This window comes from Dendropsophus ebraccatus, chromosome 3 (genome assembly GCF_027789765.1).
Source record: "Dendropsophus ebraccatus isolate aDenEbr1 chromosome 3, aDenEbr1.pat, whole genome shotgun sequence".
In the NCBI taxonomy this organism is placed as follows: domain Eukaryota; kingdom Metazoa; phylum Chordata; class Amphibia; order Anura; family Hylidae; genus Dendropsophus; species Dendropsophus ebraccatus.
Window position 1 is genome coordinate 183,402,228 of NC_091456.1, and position 19,988 is coordinate 183,422,215.

Consider the following 19,988-nt stretch of genomic DNA (forward strand, 5'->3'; position numbering starts at 1 on the left):
TATAATCTAAACTTTTAACTGTGAAAAAATAGAGAGAATGCCCGATCTGGTCCTTAGATAACCCGTCAGTCCACTTTGCTATGGCAGGAGCAGAGCTTCATCACTATGGCCGGCAAATCTTCTCTAGAGCTGCACCCGCTCTCTGGAAAACTCCTTTCCTGTCACTGTCCCATTCCAGAAAACTGATGACAGGTTGGAGAGTGGGCAAAGGTTTTCATTGGTTGAGTGCCGAGACCCCCAAGATCATTGAAAAAAGCGGCTGAGTGCTGCACTCTAAAGCTACACTACGGTTTTCCAAAACCTGGTTACCATGTAGCTCTCTGCTGCCACCTCTGTCCATGTCAGGAACTGTCCAGAGCAGCAGTAAATCCCCATAGAAAACCTTTACTGCTCTGGACAGTTCCTGACATGGACAGAGGTGGCAGCAGAGAGCGCTGTGTCAGACTGGAAAGAATACATCACTTCCTGCAGGACATACAGCAGCAGATAAGTACTGGAAGACTTGAGATTTTTATATAGAAGTAAACTACGAACCTATATAACTTTGTTATTTGTAAAAATATTTTCGCTGGAGTACCCCTTTAATATCATAAATCCATCTATCAATTATAATATACTCATGACTAACCCTAAGACATCACAGAGCAGCGGGGTGGCCCCTGTATGCGAGAAACTAGATCTCTGCCATGTGAGAAGGGTTTATAGTAGACAGGACACATCTGTTTCTACTTAAAGGGGTTATCCAGCGCTACAAAAACATGACCACTTTTGCCCCGCTCTTGTCTCCAGGTCAGGTGTGGTTTGCAATTAAAGGGGTTATCCAGCGCTACAAAAACATGGCCACTTTTCCCCCTACTGTTGTCTCCAGTTCAGGTGCGGTTTGCAATTAAGCTCCATTTACTTCAATGGAACTGAGTCCCAAATCCCACCCAATCTGGAGACAAGAGAGGGGGGAAGTGGCCATGTTTTTGTAGCGCTGGATAACCCCTTTAAGCTCCATTTACTTCAATGGAACTGAGTTTCAAACTCCACCTAATCTGGAGACAAGAGAGGGGGGGAAAGTGGCCATGTTTCTGTAGCGCTGGATAACCCCTTTAATATGTTGTGAAGCTGCTGCGCCCCCTGCAGGAGGAAATGAGTCACATCTGCTCTTTTGACGCTACAATTCCCGGGAGTTATAGTGCTAAATACCAAAAACCTAAATTTAATTGAAAATCAATTTCCAAATGTGCCCGGATTACACAGCGCCCCCTGTCTTTTGCTGTTGTCTAAAGCAGGGATGGGGAACCTTTGCCCCTCTAGCTGTTGCAAAACTACAATTCCCATCATGCCTGGACAGCCAAAGCGAAGCTTTGGCTGTCCAGGCATGATGGGAATTGTAGTTTTGCAACAGCTAGAGGGGCAAAGGTTCCTTACCCCTGGTCTAAAGGAAAGAAGGTTTCACTATCATAGGCCGGGATTCTTTACTCTAAAAGTACAAGGCTTCTCGTTACAAGACACGGATCTGGGGAATTATTCTAAGTGCCACAATTGTAGTCAGGAAGGAACTTTTTTTTTTTCTTCTTCTTCTTCTGGATCTACACAGTATGGATCTGGATCTACACAATGTGTCCCGTACCTTAATGTCGCTGCTCTCTGACGGCTGCATCAGCTGCTTCTCCAGGATCACCAGAGACTCCGAGGCGAGGATGATGAGACGCTGCAGGAACTGGGAACAGATGCAAAAGGCTTTATTGACAGCTCAAACCAAAGTGCGCAGAAGAGATCTTAGAAAGCCCCCCCCCCCCCCTCACACCAACCGCTACACCCCCAACAATTTCAATCAAGGGCTCCCCTATCACCCATATGCATGGATGTGCAGTTAAAGGGGTATTCCACTCAAATGTAACTTTTGATATATTGCTGCCCATGATGAGACTTACAATTCCTTCTATTCTTATTATCTATTCAGTCTCCTTCCCCCAGTTCTCAGCTGCTGCTTTCTGCTGAAGACACAAAAATCTGTGTGTGAGCTTTCATCTCTGTCTCCCCCTCCCTTCTGAGGCGGCTGATGCAAACAAGTCCCTATCTACAGCTTTGTAATGCTGGGAGAGATTAATAGGCAACTTGACCTTAGATTAAGGGCCCTATTCCACCGGACGATTATTGTTTGCATAATCGTTAACGATTAACGATCTCAAACGACCGCTATTGCGAAAGACCTGAAAACGTTCACTCATTTCCATGGAACGATAATCGTTACTTATGATCGTAATTGCAATAGTTTCTTCTTCGCTATTTATTCGCTATTGCGTTCGTATCTATTGCGAACGACCGAACGACGTCTTATTCAATGCGAACGATTTGCGAACGTTTTGCGAACAAGCAACGATAAAAATAGTTTCAGGTCTTAAAAAGCGATCAGCGATTTCTCGTTCGGTCGTTAATCGTTAACTGCATTTCAACCGAACGATTATCGTTAAGATTCGAACGATTTAACGATAATCTGAACGATAATCGTCCGGTGGAATAGGGCCCTAACCCTCCCAGCATTACAAAGAAGCTACAATGTTACAGATAAAGCCAGGGACTTATTCAGCTGTCTCAGAAGGGAGGGGAGGAGGAGGGGGAGATGGAGAGAAAGGCTCACACACAGATTTTTGTGTCTTCAGCAGAAAGCAGCAGCTGAGAACTGGGAGAAGGAGACTGAATAGATAATAACAATTATGGAAGGAAATGTTAGTCTCACCATGGGCAGCAACATATCAAAAGTTATGCTTGAGTGGAATACCCCTTTAAAGGATTGTCCAGGCTTAGGGTCCTATTACACGGCCCGATCAATACAGTAAATGAGTGTGGATCTGCTAGATTGGCACTCATTTACTAGGCTTATTACACAGTCTGACAAGTTTAGCATGGGCTGCATGGACATCGTTATTGATGTCGGTGCAGTCCTTGCCCAAACAGTAAATACTTTACTGTTTGGGCAATTGTCAGCAGTCAACCACCCATCGCTGTTACATGTAGCTATTACACATAGCGGCCAGTGACCGATGACTTTAGGTCTGGGCCTAAAAAAAAATGATCAGTCGATGATCATTTTATCGGCTGATCATTGTCTCTATGTCACGGAACAATTCGGCCGATTATCGCTCTGGGTAATAGGGCCCTTAAAAAAAACAAGTCTCCTTTACTCCAGAAATAGCACCTCTCCGGTCCTCGGTTTGGGTGTAGGGGTTTTGCAGCTCCGTTCCACTGAAGTAAATGGAGGTGAGCTGTAATACCACACACAACCTGAGGACGAAGGTGGCGCTGTTTTTGCAACAAAAAAAATGCTTTAACCCCTTCGTGCTGCAGCTAGTTTGGGCCTTAATGACCAGGCTCATTTTTCAAAATCTGACCTGTCTCACTTTATGCTCTTATAGCTCAGTGATGCTTTAACGTATGCTAGCGATTCTGAGATAGTTTTTTCGTCACATATGGCACTTTATGTTAGTGGCAAAATTTGGTCACTACTGTGTGTTTTTTGTGAAAAACATCAAAATATCATGAAAAATTTAAAAAATTTGCATTTTATGAACTTTGAAATTCTCTGCTTCTAAAAAAAGAAAGTCGTAGCACATAAATTAGTTACTAAGTCACATTACTGATATGTCCTCTTTATTCTGGCTTCATTTCATAAACATATTTTACTTTTTTAGGGTGTTACGGGGCTTAGAAATTTATCAGCAAATTACCACATTTTCGTGAAAGTTTCCAAAACTGATTTTTTTAGGGACCAGTTCTTTTTTTAAATGAATTTAGAAGTCTGGTATCCTGAAAACCCACATAAGTGACCCCATTTTGGAAACTACACACCTTAAAGAATAAATCTAGGGGTATAATGAGCATTTTAACCCTACAGGGGCTGGAGGAAAGTATTCACAATTAGGCAGTAAAAAAATGGAAAATTAAAATTTTCCAATAATATATACGTTTAGATTAAAGTTTCTAATTTTCAAAAGGAACATGAGAGAAAAATCACCCCAAAATTTGTAACGCAGGTTCTCTTGAGTACAACGGTACCCCATATGTGGGCGTAAACCACTGTATGGGCACACAGCCGGGCTCAGAAGGAAGGGAGCGCCAATTAGCTTTTCCATTGCAGATTTTGCTGAAGAAGTTTCCGAGCACCAGGTGCGTTTGCAGTGCCCCTGTAGTGTCAGCAGAGAGAGAAACCCCCATAAGTCACCCCATTTTGTAAAGTGCACCCCTCAAAGAATTCATCTTGGTGTGTGGTGACCATTTTGACCCCACAGGTATTACAGGAAAGTATTCAAAAGAAGACAGTAAAAATGAAAAACTCGAATTCTTCGAATAAGATGTTCGTTTAGTTTGAAATTTCTCAATTTCACGAGGAACAGGAGAGAAATGTCACCCCAATATATTTAACGCAGGTTCTCCTGAGTACAATGGTACCCCATATGTGGGCATAAACCACTGTATGGGCACACAGGAGGGCTCAGAAGGGAAGGAGTGCCAAGTAGCATTTTCAGTGCAGATTTTTCTGAAGAAGTTTCTGAGCGCCAGGTGCGTTTGCAGAGCCCCTGTAGTGTCAGCAGAATAGATTCCCCCCCAAAAGTCACCCTAATTTTGGAAAGTGCACCCCTCAAAGAATTCATCTTGGGGTGTGGTGACCATTTTGACCCCACAGGTATTAGAGGAAAGTATTCAAAATTGGCCAGTAAAAATGAAAAACTCGAATTTTTCCAATAATATGTTGGTTTAGTTTGAAATTTCTCAATTTGAAGAGGAACAGGAGAGAAAACGTACCCAAAAATTTGTAACGCAGGTTCTTCTGAGTAAAACGGTACCCCATATGTGGGCATAAACCACTGTATGGGCACACAGCAGGGCTCAGAAGGGAAGGAGTGCCAATTTACTGGAGCAAAACCGCAGCTAGTAATGGTTATTAGAATAGCACAGTTACTAAAATAAAATAAAAAAAATGAGATTACAGGTAATGTGGTGGTTACGGGCAACCTGAGGTAGTTACAGGTAATCTGGGGTGGTTACGGACAACATGGGGTGGTCACGGGCAACCTCCTGTGGTTACGGCAACCTGGGGTGGTTACAGGCAACGTGGGGTGGTTACGGGCAACGTGTGGTGGTTACGGGCAACGTGTGGTGGTCACAGGCAACCTGCTGTGGTCACGGGCAACCTACAGTGGTTTCGGCAACGTGGGGTGGTTACAGGCAACGTGGGCTGGTTACGGGCAACGTGGGGTGGTTACGGGCAACGTGGGCTGGTTACAGGCAACGTGGGGTGGTTACAGGCAACGTGGGGTGGTTACAGGCAACGTGGGGTGGTTACAGGCAACGTGGGGTGGTTACGGGCAATGTGGGCTGGTTACGGGCAACCTGCAGTGCTTACAGACAATCTGGGCTGGTTACGGGCAACGTGGGCTGGTTACGGGCAACGTGGGGTGGTTACAGGCAACGTGGGGTGGTTACAGGCAACGTGGGGTGGTTACAGGCAACGTGGGCTGGTTACAGGCAACGTGGGGTGGTTACAGGCAACGTGGGGTGGTTACGGGCAATGTGGGCTGGTTACGGGCAACCTGCAGTGCTTACAGACAATCTGGGCTGGTTACGGGCAACGTGGGCTGGTTACGGGCAACCTGCAGTGCTTACAGACAATCTGGGGTGGTTACGGGCAACGTGGGGTGGTTACGGGCAACCTGCAGTGCTTACAGACAATCTGGGGTGGTTACGGGCAACGTGGGGTGGTTACGGGCAACGTGTGGTGGTTACAGGCAACGTGGGGTGGTTACAGGCAACGTGTGGTGGTTACAGGCAACGTGGGGTGGTTACAGGCAACGTGTGGTGGTTACAGGCAACGTGGGGTGGTTACGGGCAACGTGGGGTGGTTAAGGGCAACCTGCAGTGCTTACAGACAATCTGGGGTGGTTACGGGCAATGTGGGGTGGTTACGGATAAACTGAAGTTCTTATAGGCAATCTGGGGTGGGTACCTGTAATCTGGCATGGGCACCGCAATCTGGAGGGGGCCATTGGCAATTTGGCGTGGTCAGAGGTGACGTGCGGTGGTCAGAGGCGACGTGCGGTGGTCAGAGGCGACGTGCGGTGGTCAGAGGCAACGTGCGGTGGTCAGAGGCGACGTGCGGTGGTCAGAGGCGACGTGCGGTGGGGGGTTTGGGGGTTACATGTAATCTGGCATGATTACGGGGAACCTGGGGGGGTTATGTGCAACCTGGAAGGGTTACAGACAATCTGGGATTGTTACTGATAAACTGAAGTGCTTATAGGTAATCTGGGGTGGGTACATGTAATTTGGGGTGGTTACGGGCAATCTGGAGGGGGTCACTGGCAATTTGGGGTGGTTACGGGCAACGTGCGGTGGTTACGGGCAACGTGCGGTGGTTACGGGCAACGTGCGGTGGTTACGGGCAACGTGTGGTGGTTACGGGTAATCTGGGGAGGGGTTAGGGGTAATTTGGGAGTAAACTGCAATTATTACTATAGTTAAAAGTGTGTGTTTTATTTTTTTGTATGTTTGTCACTTTTTGTACTTTATACATTCATTTTCACTGTATTACTATGATTACTGTGATATTTTCTATCACAGTAATCATAGTTCAGTGACAGAGACCAAATTGGTCTCTGTCACTTTAAATTTTCAGAGTTGGCTGGTTGTGGAGCGCATGCGCACTTCATAACCAGCCTGGACGCCGAGGAGGAAGGAGCTCCAGGATCAGGTAACGTATAAGGGGTAGGGGGGGGTGACTGGGGGACGGGGGTGACAGGGGGGGTGGGGGGCGACTTTGGGGGGACATCACTTTTTATCCCCTGTCACCAATCATTCATGGTGACAGGGGATAAAAAGTGCCGGGATGCACGTGGCACAAGCGATCAGCGGTATATAGTATATACCGCTGATCGCTTGTACCGGGACCCCACAGGGGGGTCCCCGATCACTGCCCCATGCTCTCCGCTACCTCCGGTGGCGGAGAGCATGGGGCTTTCATTCATTGTAACTTTTCCATCGCTGTGAACCGACATTAGTCGGTTCACAGCGATGGCGGCGGCCATCTTGGAAATGATGGCCGCCGGGGGAGGGGGGTTAGTGATCGCCCTACTAGGGGGGGCTATCTGAGGTCTGGGGGACACTTATTTCATCTCCCCCCGCCGTAGATTCACGGCGGGGGGAGATGAAAGGCGGCGGCACCGGTAATCCCCTTTACCGACTAAGGACCCTTAGTGACCGCCGTAAAAAGCCGTATCGGCGGTCACTAAGGGGTTAAGCATGCACGCTGCTGCATCATTGACTTGGTATGGAAAATAAAAAAAGGTAGAAAACCGCAGCACTCAAAGTAGAGAATGGAGCTAGAGAAGGATGCAAAAGCTACAGTAAACAGGGGAGGATGCAAAGCTACAGTAACAGGGGGGAACAGGAGACCCCATTCTTGTAAATGCTGGGGGTCCTAATGGTCACACCCCCTCCATTAACATACTTAGCAGGACATAATCTTGGGATATCCACAATATACATTTTTTTACTTTAGGAAAAGTTTTTTAACTTTATTATTCAAACTTTATTACTCCCTTCGGCCATTGCGGCATGATGGGAGTTGTAGTTTTGTAAGCGCCAGAGAGATTAGGGACTACGGGATTAGATTGCGGTTCAGTCCTGCCGGCCCCGACACGATGGGCTCCACAGGACAGGGCTGGTATGCCTGGCAGCGCCCTCCCTCCCCTGCACAGACTTGCTATCCTCTCAATGACTGATCCGCGCTTAATTATCATCAGCCAGAATAGCTTCACACCTCGCATGTCAGCGTGCCAACATAGATTCGTGCCCCTGGCTTCAATTCTTTACTTCAAAGCTCAATGCTTTACACCTATGCCAGGTTGGCGGACCAAGATCTGGCATGCCCGGGTGTCGTCTGGAAACTTCACCAGGGGCGGCCAGCGCCTCTCACCCCGACACGTGAGAACAGATGGAAGCTGCTTCCCATTACATGACATGCCCGATGTTATCAGACTTATCAGGTATATAGATCTGTGAATAATACCGCCATAGGGGGTCACACCGAGGTGACTAACATCTGTCTGCTGACTAAACGCTACCATTACTTCTGACGTTGCATTTACAGTAAGGATTTACATACTGAGTAACTCTGCTTAGTTATCAGTATCTTGAATTACGTCATTGTTCACACTATGGTCAAATCTCTTCTGGCTTCTGCTCTTAGGATTTCCATGCAGCCACCTATTAAAGGGGTACTCCAGCGAAAATATTTTCTTGTAAATCAACTGGTTTCAGAAAGTTATATAGATTTGTAATTTACTTCTATTTAAAAATCTCAAGTCTTCCAGTACTTATCAGCCGCTGTATGTCCTGCAGTAAGTGGTGTATTCTTTCCAGTCTGACACAGTGCTCTCTGCTGCCACCTCTGTCCATGTCAGGAACTGTCCAGAGCAGCAGCAAATCCCCATAGAAAACCTCTCCTGTTCTGGACAGAGGTGGCAGCAGAGAGCACTGTGTCAGACTGGAAAGAATACATCACTTCCTGCAGGACATACAGCAGCTGATTAGTATGGGAAGACTGGAGATTTTTAAATAGAAGTAAATTACAAATCTATATAACTTTCTGAAACCAGTTGATTTGAAAGAATAAGATTTTAACTGGATAACCCTTTAAGCTCCTAGACTTTCATCAGTGCCTGGAATAGAGCTAACTCATGCAAGAGGCTTAATGCAGACACTGAATAAGTAGGGGGTGCTAGGACAGCTCTGACGTCTGCAGATAAGGCTGGGTAACAAGTTGCAAACATGGAGGAGTAGTGCTCCATATGGCGATGCTACAGGTGAATGAGCGGGGAGCAGCGTGCTTCACTTCTCTGCTGTCAATCATCTCTGTCCAGGCGGCCCCCATAGACTTACATTGCAGCTGCCTGGATGGAGATCGCTGAAGGACGCAGAAGGAGTCCTCCCTTACCTGTGCACTTGGCTTCTCTTTGGTCCACACTGACACTTTCCTGTCCTTTGGGGTAGCGATGAACATTACCGGGAGCTCGGCCCGCGCTGAGGTAAAGTAGTTCTGAATCTCGGTGAGGTCGGCATCTGAGCGAAACACAAGGGAAGCCATAAAACTATGCATCCTATGTCCAGCTTGTTTCTGGCACAATTCTACTGCCTAAATCTTAACCCCTTAGGGACCAAGCCTGTTTGGGCCTTAATGACCAGGCTCATTTTTCAAAATCTGACCTGTCTCACTTTATGCGCTTATAGCTCAGTGATGCTTTAACGTATGCTAGCGATTCTGAGATTGTTTTTTCGTAACATATGGTACTTTATGTTAGTGGCAAAGTTTGGTCACTGTCTTGTGTGTTTTTTGTGAAAAACATCAAAATATAATGAAAAATGTGAAAATTTTGCACTTTACGAACTTTGAAATTCTTTGCTTCTAAAAAAAAAAGGCACATGACAAAAATTAGTTAGTAAGTCACATTATCAATATGTCCTCTTTATTCTGGCTTCATTTCGTAAACATATTTCACTTTTTTAGGGTGTTACGGGGCTTAGAAATGTATCAGCAAATTATCAAATTTTCATGAAATTTCCAAAACTGATTTCTTTAGGGACCAGTTCTTTTTTTAAGTTGATTTAGGAGGCTTGTATACTGGAAACCCCCATAAGTGACCCCATTTTGGAAACTAGACACCTTAAAGAATTAATCTAGGGGTATAATGAGCATTTTAACCCTACAGGGGCTGGAGGAAAGTATTCACAATTAGGACGGAAAAAAATGGAAAATAGAAATTTTCCAATAATATATTTGTTAAGATTAAAGTATCTCATTTTCATAATAAACATGAGAGAAAATGCACCCCAAATTTTGTAATGCAGGTTCTCCTGAGTAGAACGGTACCCCATATGTGGGCGTAAACCACTGTATGGGCACACAGCAGGCCTCAGAAGGAAGGGAGCACCTATTAGCATTTCCAGTTCAGATTTTGCTGAAGAAATTTCTGAGCGCCAGGTGCGTTTGCAGAGCCCCTGTAGTGTCAGCAGAATAGAACCCCCCCAAAAGTCACCCCATTTTGGAAAGTACACCCATCAAAGAATACATCTTGGGGTGTGGTGACCATTTTGACCCCACAGGTATTAGAGGAAAGTATTCAAAAGAAGACAGTAAAAATGAAAAAATAGAATTTTTCCAATAATATGTTTGTTTAGTTTGAAATTTCTCAATTTAACGAGGAACAGGGGAGAAAACTCACCCCAATATATGTAAGGCAGGTACTCCTGAGTAGAACGATACCCCATATGTGGGCATAAACCACTGTGTGGGCACACAGCGGGGCTCAGAAGGGAAGGAGCGCCAATTAGCATTTCCAGTTCAGATTTTGCTGAAGAAATTTCTGAGCGCCAGGTGCGTTTGCAGAGCCCCTGTAGTGTCAGCAGAATAGAACCCCCCCAAAAGTCACCCCATTTTGGAAAGTGCACCCATCAAAGAATTCATCTTGGTATGTGGTGACCATTTTGACCCCACAGGTATTAGAGGAAAGTATTCAAAAGAAGACAGTAAAAATGAAAAAATAGAATTTTTCCAATAACATGTTTGTTTAGTTTGAAATTTCTCAATTTCACGAGAAACAGGGGAGAAAACTCACCCCAATATATGTAAGGCAGGTACTCCTGAGTAGAACAGTACCCCATATGTGGGCATAAACCACTGTGTGGGCACACAGCAGGGCTCAGTAGGGAGGGAGCGCCAAGCATTTTCAGTGCATGATTTTCCTGAAGAAGTTTCTGAGCGCCAGGTGCGTTTGCAGTGCCCCTGTAATGTCTACAGAATAGAACCCTCCCCCCCAAAATCACCCCATTTTGGAAAGTACACCCCTCAAGGAATTTATCTTGGGGTGTGGTGACCATTTTGACCCCACAGGTATTGGAGGAAAGTATTCAAAACTAGACCGTAAAAATGAAAAAAATTGAATTTTTTCAATAACATGTTTGTTTAGTTTGAAATTTCTCAATTTCACTAGGAACAAGGGAGAAAAAGTACCCCAAAACTTGTAACGGAGGTTCTCCTGAGTACAATGGTACCCCATATGTGGGCATAAACCACTGTATGGGCACACAGCAGGGCTCAGAAGAGAAGGAGTGTCATTTTAGTTACAGGCAATATGTGGGTGTTTACTGGTTATCTGGGGTGGTAATAGACAATCTCAGGGTGTTTACTGGCTATCTGAGGTGGCAGCAGGCAATCTGGTGGGGTTATGGGCAATCTGGGGTGGTTACGAGCAGTCTGTGCCAATCTGGGGTGGTTACGGTCAATCTGGGGTGGTCACAGGCAATCTGGGGTGGTCACAGGCAATCTGGGGTGGTTACGGGCAATCTGGGGTGGTTACTGGCTGTATGGGGTGGTTATGGGCAATCTTGGGGTGTTTACTGGCTATCTAGGGGTGGTTACTGGCTATCTGGGGAGGTGACGGGCAATCTGGTGGTGTTCACTGACTATCTGGGGATGCAACTGGCAATCTGGGGTGGTGACGGAAAATCTGGGGTGTTGACGGGAAATCTGGGGTGGTTGCGAGCAATCTGTGGTGGTTACAGGCAATTTGGGGTAGTTACAGGCAGTCTGTGGCAATCTGGGGTGGTTACGGGCTGTCTGGAATGGTTATGGGCTATGGGGGGGGGATACGGGCAATCTGGGGAGATTACGGGCAATCTGTGGAGATTACTGGCATTCTGGGGTGGTGACAGGCAATCTGGGGTGGTTATGGGCTGTCTGGGATGGTTATGGGATGTCTGGGATGGTTATGGGCTGTCTGGGATGGTTATGGGCTGTCTGGGATGGTTATGGGCTGTCTGGGATGGTTATGGGCTGTCTGGGATGGTTATGGGCTGTCTGGGATGGTTATGGGCTGTCTGGGATGGTTATGGGCTGTCTGGGGTGGATACGGGCAATCTGGGGTGGATACGGGCAATCTGGGGTGGATACGGGCAATCTGGGGTGGATACGGAGAATCTGGGGTGGATACGGACAATCTGGGGAGGTTACAGACAATCTGGGGAGGTTACAGGCAATCTAGGGTGGTTACAGGCAATCTGGGGTGGTTACGGGCAATCTGGGGTGGTTACGGGCAATCTGGGGTGGTTACGGGTAATCTGGGGTGGTTACGGGTAATCTGGGGTGGTGATGGGTAATCTGGGGTGGTTACAGGTAATCTGGGGTGGTTACAAGTAATCCAGGGTGGTTACAGGTAATCCAGGGCACTTGACTTTGGTGACAGGCGTAAAAAAGTGCCAGCACCATTTGGAACAAGCGATCAGTGGTATATAGTATATACCGCTGATCACTTGTACTAGGACCACACCGGGTGGTCACCGATCATTGCCCCATGCTCTCCGCCACCTCCTGTGGTGGAAAGAATGAAGCTTGGATCATTTTTAGGAATCCATCACTGTGAACAGAGTCTGTTCACAGTGATGACGGCGGCCATCTTGGATCAGATGGCCGCCCAGGGAGGGGAGGGTCAGTGGCCAGGTCACTAGGGTTAATTCTGGGGATGGGGGGACATGTTTTCATCTCCTCTCACTGTGGATTCACGGTGAGAAGAGATGAAAGCGTTCAGCTGCGCTGGCAATGCCCGTTACCGGTAGCCGCCTTTATACTGATAATAACGGCGATCACCGGTGAGGGGACTGGCCGGGACTGACCCCACACTCTCCCCCAACCCCTCAGCTACCTCCGATAGCTGAGAGGAGGAGGCTGCGGGCATTACCGGCGCCGCTGCACTATTCTGCACCATCGCCATAAAGAGCTGATGGCAGAAGAATAGAGCCCATTAGTGATCGCCGTAAAAATCCGTATCGGTGGTCACTAATAACATAATACACGTATTCTCTGAGTCGCTACGGTTACGGCGATACCACATTTGTATAGTTTTTTTTAACTATTACCGCTTTGGCGCAATAGAAACTATCTTCCTAGCCAAAACCCACAAAAACTGTCCCTGCATTGCAAGATCCATAGCGTTCTCATCTTTTGCGCGACAGAGCTGGTTTTGGGCTTATATTTTGCGGGAAGATCTGTAGTTTCTATTGATACCAAGTTTTATATGTATATGACTTTTTGATCTCTTTTATGACGTATTTTCTAAAGTGGATTGATAAAATACAGCTATTCTAGTACTGTTTTTTTTATTTTTTTTTTACAGCGTGTGTCGTGCGATATAATTATTGATATAGTTTTATAGATTGGGTTGTTACGGACGTAACGATACCAAATATGTATAGGATTTGTGTTTTTGATCACTTTTATGTAATGTTTTATAGTGTATGGGGAATGTAATGCATCTTTATTATTGGGGGGGCTGGGGGGGGGGGGGGGGGGGGCTGTGTTGTGTTTGGTGCACACTTTTTTTCACTTTTTTTTACTTTTACACTAGTGTACATTACTGTACACTAGTGTAAAATACTTAGATCACTGATACAATACATTGCAGTACCTGATGTACTGCAATGTATTGTATCATGCCTCATGCTGACAGGCAATAGCCGCGGCCACCCCTGTCAGCATCAGGCATCTCCATGGTGACCCCGGGGACCTTCATTAGGACCCCGGAATCACCATGGAGACATCGGGACCCCGGACGGCGCCGCGGGACATCGCGATCATGTAAGTGAACCACGGCGCCGTCCGGGATCCACCGGGACCCGTTAGATGCCGCTGTCATGGTTTGACAGCGGCATTTAACGGGTTAAACTGCCCGGAGCGGAGAATCCTCCGCTCCGGGCAGTTACAGGAGGGTGTCAGCGGTCACACTGACCGCTGATCACCCGTCCTGCAGCCGCCGCCGGGCGGTAATTTATTCCGTTGCGCCCGCCGTTAAAAGGCGTACGCATCGGAATAAAGCCCATTAGTGGCCGCCGTGAAAAGGCAGCATGGCGGTCACTAAGGGGTTAAAGGGGTATTCCGCTCAAACACAACTTTTGATATGTTGCTGCCCATGGTGAGACTAACAATTCCTTCCATACTTGTTATTATCTATTTAGTCTCCTTCCCCCAGTTCAGAGCTGCTGCTTTCTGCTGAAGACACAAAACTCTACGTGTGAGCTTTTCTCTCTGTCTCCCCCTCCCTTCTGAGACGGCTGATGTAAACAAGTCCCAGGCAGGCTTTATCTGTAACACTGTAGCTTCACATGACTGGAGGGGCTGTTCTATATGATTGTGCAGGAAATCTCCAAGGTCTCCTGAATATAAGTGCTACCCTGAAAACAACAGGCTATATATGCTTTGCCATAATACACACTCACCTGTCAGCTCTCCATTGAGGTTTACAATGAGGGGGCTGTTTCTCCAGTCATGTGACGCCAAGAGAGTGAGGAATCGGAGGAAGCCCACCTGGGGAGAACTGAAGAAGAAGGAAAAAACTGTGATATATAGGACTCACATGAAAACATCTGTGGATGGGACATCACCACTTATAAGATAATATTGCAAATTATTAAAGGGGTATTCTGGCAAAAATTATTATTTTTTTAAATCAATTGGTTTCAGAAAGTTATATAGATTCGTAATTTACCTCTATTTAAAAAAAAAAATCAAACCAATCTTCCAGTACATTTCAGCTGCTGTATGCTCAGCAGGAAGTGGTGTATTCTCTCCAGCCTGACACAGTGCTCTCTGCTGCCACCTCTGTCCGTGTCAGGAACTATCCAGAGCAGCAGCAAATCCCCATAGAAAACCTCTCCTACTCTGGACAGTTCCTGACACGGACAGAGGTGGCAGCAGAGAGCACTGTGTCAGACTAGAGAGAATACACCACTTCCTGCAGGATATACAGCAGCTGATAAGTACTGGAAGAATAGAGATTTTTAAATAGAAGTAAGTTACAAATCTATATAACTTTCTGAAACCAGGTGATTTGAATGAAAAGAATTTCGTCAGAGTTCCCCTTTAAGATGTAACGCAGGCAGTAGTGATCTGTATAAGCTGCAGCCCATACCTTGGAGCAGTGAAGGGCATAGGATGCAGGAAGAGATAAGCCACCAGGAGATCCACACACTCATCCGAGATGCAGTCGGTAAGGAGCTGAGAGCTGATCCAGCGCTTGGCCAGGCGCGACGTCCCCCCGAAAGCTGGAAGCTGCTGATGGAGGCTGAGGAGACAAACCATGACATGAGAACACACCTCAAGCTACCATTAAAGGGGTTGTTCACAATTTTTTTTCTTTTAAATCAACTGGTGCCAGAAAGTGCCAAAGATTTGTAATTTACTATAAAAAAAAAAACCTCCAGTCTTTCAGTACTTATCAGCTGCTGTATGTCCTGTAAGAAGTGGTGTATTCTTTCCAGTCTGGAGAGCAGAAGAGGTTTTCTATGGAGATTTGCTGCTGCTATGGACAGTTCCTGACATGGACAGAGGTGGCAGCAGAGAGCACTGTGTCAGATTGGGAAGAATACACCACTTCCTGCAGGACATACAGCAGCTGATAAGTACTGGAAGACTGGAGATTTTTTTTTTAATAGAAGTAAAAAAACAAATCTCAGGCGAGTTCTTTCTGGAAAAAAACAATTTTGGTGAACAACCCCTTTAAAAGGCGTATCACTTATTAGTGCTCACCCATGTAAAGTGCTTGTCAAATGAGGCAGGTGAATGGTTTCCAGCTCGAGACGGAGCGATTCTTCAGTGTCACATGACTTCAGCATCTTGTCTGGAGCGATAAACTCCTTCATGAACTGCGGCTCTCTGTGATACGCCACTTGAAGGCGGAAAACGTAACCGTCCTAGTGAGAATTAAAGGGGCCACATATTAAAAGCCATAACCAGTGTTAAAGGGGTTGTTCACAAAAAAATCAACTGGTGCCAGAAAATTGTAATTTATTTCAATTAAAAAAATCTCAAGTCTTCCAGTCCTTATCTGCTGCTGTATGTCCTGCAGGAAGTGGTGTATTCTTTCCCATCTGGAGAGCAGGAGTGGTTTTCTATGGGGATTTGCTACTGCTCTGGACAGAGGTGGCAGCAGAGAGCACTGTGTCAGACTGGAAAGAATATACCACTTCCTGCAGGACATACAGCAGCTGATAAGTATTGGAAGACTTAAGAATTTTTAAAAGAAGTAAATTACAAATTTCTGGCACTTTCTGGCACCAGTTGATTGGAAAGAAAAAAATTTTGGTGACCTATCCCAGGTTCACTTAACACTGGCCATAACCCCTCTAAAGTAAGGTATATGCCAGGGGTAGGGAACATTGGCTCTCCAGCTGTTGCAAAACTACAACTCCCACCATGCCTGGACAGCCAAAGCTAAAGCTTTGGCTGTCCAGGCATAATGGGAGTTGTAGTTTTGCAACAGCTGGAGAGCCACGGTTCCCTCCCCCTGGTATATATACACTGATATAAGGGAGGAAGTCACTGACCTTGTAGACATCAGTATGGGTGGTGGTGGTTTTGCATAGTAAGTCATGCTGATCTTTCAGTAGTTCTGCCAGACGTATCTGGAAGGCGGCCTTCACACGTTTAATGGCGTCTTTATCTTGAGGCCATTTCCCACTTCCTTCAATGTGACAAATCACTGCCGGAGAAAAGGGAGAAATCAATAATGGATCAATAATATAATGTTGCCTTATCTTTAAAGGGGTACTCTGGTGATATATTTTAATTTTTTTTTTCAAATGAACTGGTTTTAGAAAGTTATATAGATTTAAAATTTATTTCTATTTAAAAATTTCCAGTCTTCCAGTACTTATCAGCTGCTGTATGTCCTGCAGGAAGTAGTGTATTCTTTCCAGTCTGATACAGTGCTCTCTGCTGCCACCTCTGTCCATGTCAGGAACTGTCCAGAGCAGTTGTAAATCCTGATAGAAAACCTCTCCTGCCTTCAGACTAGAAAGAATACACCACTTTCTGCAGAACATACAGCAGCCTATACAGGTACAGGAAGTACAGGAAGAATGGAGATTTTTTTTTTACCGAATTAAATTACAAATCTTTGGCACTTTGGGGGGGTGAACCACCCCTTTAAAGCGTCAGTCATTGACAAAAACTTTTGACAAGTCATAAAGACCTGTCAAAAGTTTTAGCTGGGGGCTAGATGCAGAGAAGAGAAGCGCTCAACTGGGCGCTTCTTCTCCCTATAGTTCTGTAGAAAGTCTATGGCCCCCATCTCCTACAGAAGCAGGCAGTGTTTCCTACAGCCGACCACTTACCTTTCACAGGGGATACATAGGCTGGGCATGGCTTGACTAGAGAAGGGACGAGACACTTCTTGTCAGATGATTTCTTATGGAAAGACCACTGCGGCTTCACTGGGACAGGAGGAAACACCTAGAAGACAGAGGATATTGTATGAGTTAATGCTCCATAGACATTAGGGGAGACCCCTTGGTTTCCTAAGAGATCAGAAGCAACGTGAGAAAATATTACTTTACTGAAAGAGTAGTAGATGCTGGTAACGAACTTCCAGCAGAGGTGGTAGGTAAATCTACAATAACAGAATATAAACATATATAAGAAGGGAAATAATATAAGGGCGGACTAGATGGAGTATAGGGGTGTTTTATATGCCGACAACCTTCTATGTCTCTATGTCTGGGGCGTTTAGCCCCCCCACCGATCCATGGACAGAGCTGGGAGGATCTATAGCTGGAGCTTACATCTGTGTATCGCAGCGCTGGGTGCGTTCCCTGTACTGCGGTGACCGTGAGCGGCAAATCGTCCAGGCTCCACAGCTTCCGGCTTAGGTCGTCGTAAGACTGGATGAGACTGACCATCCGCTCCTCTCCTGTCCCCACCTGAAACAGGCAAGAAAACTATCAGACCTGTCCAGGCATGATGGGAATTGTAGTTTTGCAACAGCTGGAGGGCCGGAGGTTCCCCCATGCCTGGAATAGATGGTCACCTTCTTCCCCTTGTTTAGTACACAGTCCAGGAGGTTGCCGGCGTAGCTGATGGCACATTCCGGAAGATCAGCGTGTCTAGGAGAGTGGGAAAAATAGTGTTACTCTTCTTTATATACAGGAGCCATGGTAAATATCTAGTGGGCTAAAGACTGGGGACCCTATATGTTACAGAGTTATCCGTCTGGACCCCAGGCATAAGATCAAGGCAATGTCTAGGACTATCATATACTAGGATGAGCCACTGTTTGGACCCACCATTAAAGGGGTTATCCAGGCTTAGAAAAACATGTCCGCTTTCTTCCAGAAACAGCGCCTCTCATGTCCTTGGTTTGGGTGTGGTATTGCAGCTCAGATCCATTGATGTGATAGAGATGAATTGCAATACCACACACAACCTGAGGACATGGGTGGCGCTATATATGTTTTTCTAATCCTGGATATCCTTTGTCCATAGAGATGAACGTGCAGCACTCACAGATGGAGGAGGTGTCTGATGAGGAGTTCAGGGATACGGCGTTTCTCCTCCAGGCTCTCCGCCGGCCAGACCACGGCCTCACATATAGACGCGTCCTGAAAGCGGCGCAGCTCTGACTTATCACCCCAGAAACTTCGGAAATCTGCAGCCTGGTAACAATGAAAGGAGAGAGATGACGATGATCTATAGTTCTGATCGGTACCAAGTTTGTATAGATGTAACGTTTCGGATCATGTTGATTATTCTATATTTTTATGGGATGTCATGTGACCATGGGATGTCATGTGTTTTTTTTTTTTATGCTTGCACTATTTACCGTGCGAAACAAGAAATCTGATTATTTAATAGTTCGGGCGATTACGCATGCGATGCCACCAAATATTTTACCAATGGTTTGGTTTTTTAGATTTTGTTAGTTGAAAAAAAAAATGGGAAACGTGATTAGAACTTTTATTATAGGAGGTGGATTAAAAAAAACATTTAAACATTTAGGGGGAGATTTATCAGACATGGAGTAAAGTGAAACTGGCTCAGTTGCCCCTAGCAACCAATCAGATGCCACCTTTCATTCCTTACAGACTCTTTGGGAAATGAAAGGTGGAATCTGATTGGTTGCTAGGGGCAACTGAGCCAGTTTCACTTTACACCATGTCTGATAAATCTCCTCTATGGTGTAAAGTGAAACAGACTCAGTTGCCTCTAGCAACCAATAAGATTCCACCTTTCATTTTCCAAAGTGTCTGTGAGGAATGAAAGGTGGAATCTGATTGGTTGCTAGGGGCAACTAGGCCAGTCTCACTTTACACCATGTCTGATAAATCCCCCCTTACTGTATTTTCCTGCATATAAGACTACTTTTTAACACAGGAAAATCATCTGAAATATCAGGAGTTGTCTTATAGGGCGGGTGCTGAAAAACTTCGGAACAGGACCGGAGAATCAGTGGTCGTCATATACAGTGGGGGGATGCTCAAAAACAGCCGCCATATGCGGCGACGGTATGACGGGCAGAGCGAGCTGCAGGCATCCGAGTGACCAGAAAAATACACTTCTTTCACCCGTCTGGCCCTTGTATCCTACCAGTATTAGGGTATGTTCACACTGAGCAAATACAGAGGTATTCCGCGGCGGAGCTCTCCGCCGCACTCAGTGTCCTACAGTGAGTGATTGACAGCTCAAAGAAGTGACATGTGAAATTCCGCCTGATTTGCTCAGTGTGAACGCACCCTTACTGTCCCTCCTTCTCTGCCTCTCAGATCTCGCTGCTCTCTGATGTTTTTTATTAAGTTTTATTTGGTGTACGATGGAAGAGGGGTAGTCTTATACAGCAAGTATATGCCAAACGCTAAATTAAAACTGGAAGAGTTGGGGGTCGTCTTATACGCCAGAAAATATGGTTGTTGTTTTTTTTTAAACTCCTACGTAATACGCAAGGAAATTCCACCTGTCCCGTTACCTCAATGAATTTTTCAAGCTCAATACGCTTACCGCCCAATTGGCGGACTGAGCTTGAGAAATTTCCTCACGTTCACATCAGCCATCTCGGAAGGGAGGGGGGAGACGGAGAGAAAGGCTTACAAACAGATTTTTGTGTCTTCAGCAGAAAGCAGCAGCT

The 19,988-nt window shown here is 45.9% G+C and overlaps 1 protein-coding gene across 1 annotated transcript in view; it reads right to left on the reverse strand.

Annotated features, from left to right (window-relative positions):
• NOL6 (nucleolar protein 6) overlaps positions 1 to 19,988 on the reverse strand; it is a 49,000-nt gene that overhangs the window by 14,430 nt on the left and 14,582 nt on the right. The window contains exons 14-23 of the mRNA XM_069963272.1: positions 18,374 to 18,522; positions 17,898 to 17,973; positions 17,653 to 17,790; positions 17,206 to 17,323; positions 16,417 to 16,571; positions 15,620 to 15,783; positions 15,003 to 15,155; positions 14,311 to 14,408; positions 8,981 to 9,105; positions 1,619 to 1,708 (exon numbers count right to left, since the gene is read on the reverse strand). Of these exons, the coding sequence (XP_069819373.1) occupies positions 1,619 to 1,708; positions 8,981 to 9,105; positions 14,311 to 14,408; positions 15,003 to 15,155; positions 15,620 to 15,783; positions 16,417 to 16,571; positions 17,206 to 17,323; positions 17,653 to 17,790; positions 17,898 to 17,973; positions 18,374 to 18,522 (1,266 nt within the window). The remainder of the gene's footprint in view (positions 1 to 1,618; positions 1,709 to 8,980; positions 9,106 to 14,310; positions 14,409 to 15,002; positions 15,156 to 15,619; positions 15,784 to 16,416; positions 16,572 to 17,205; positions 17,324 to 17,652; positions 17,791 to 17,897; positions 17,974 to 18,373; positions 18,523 to 19,988) is intronic.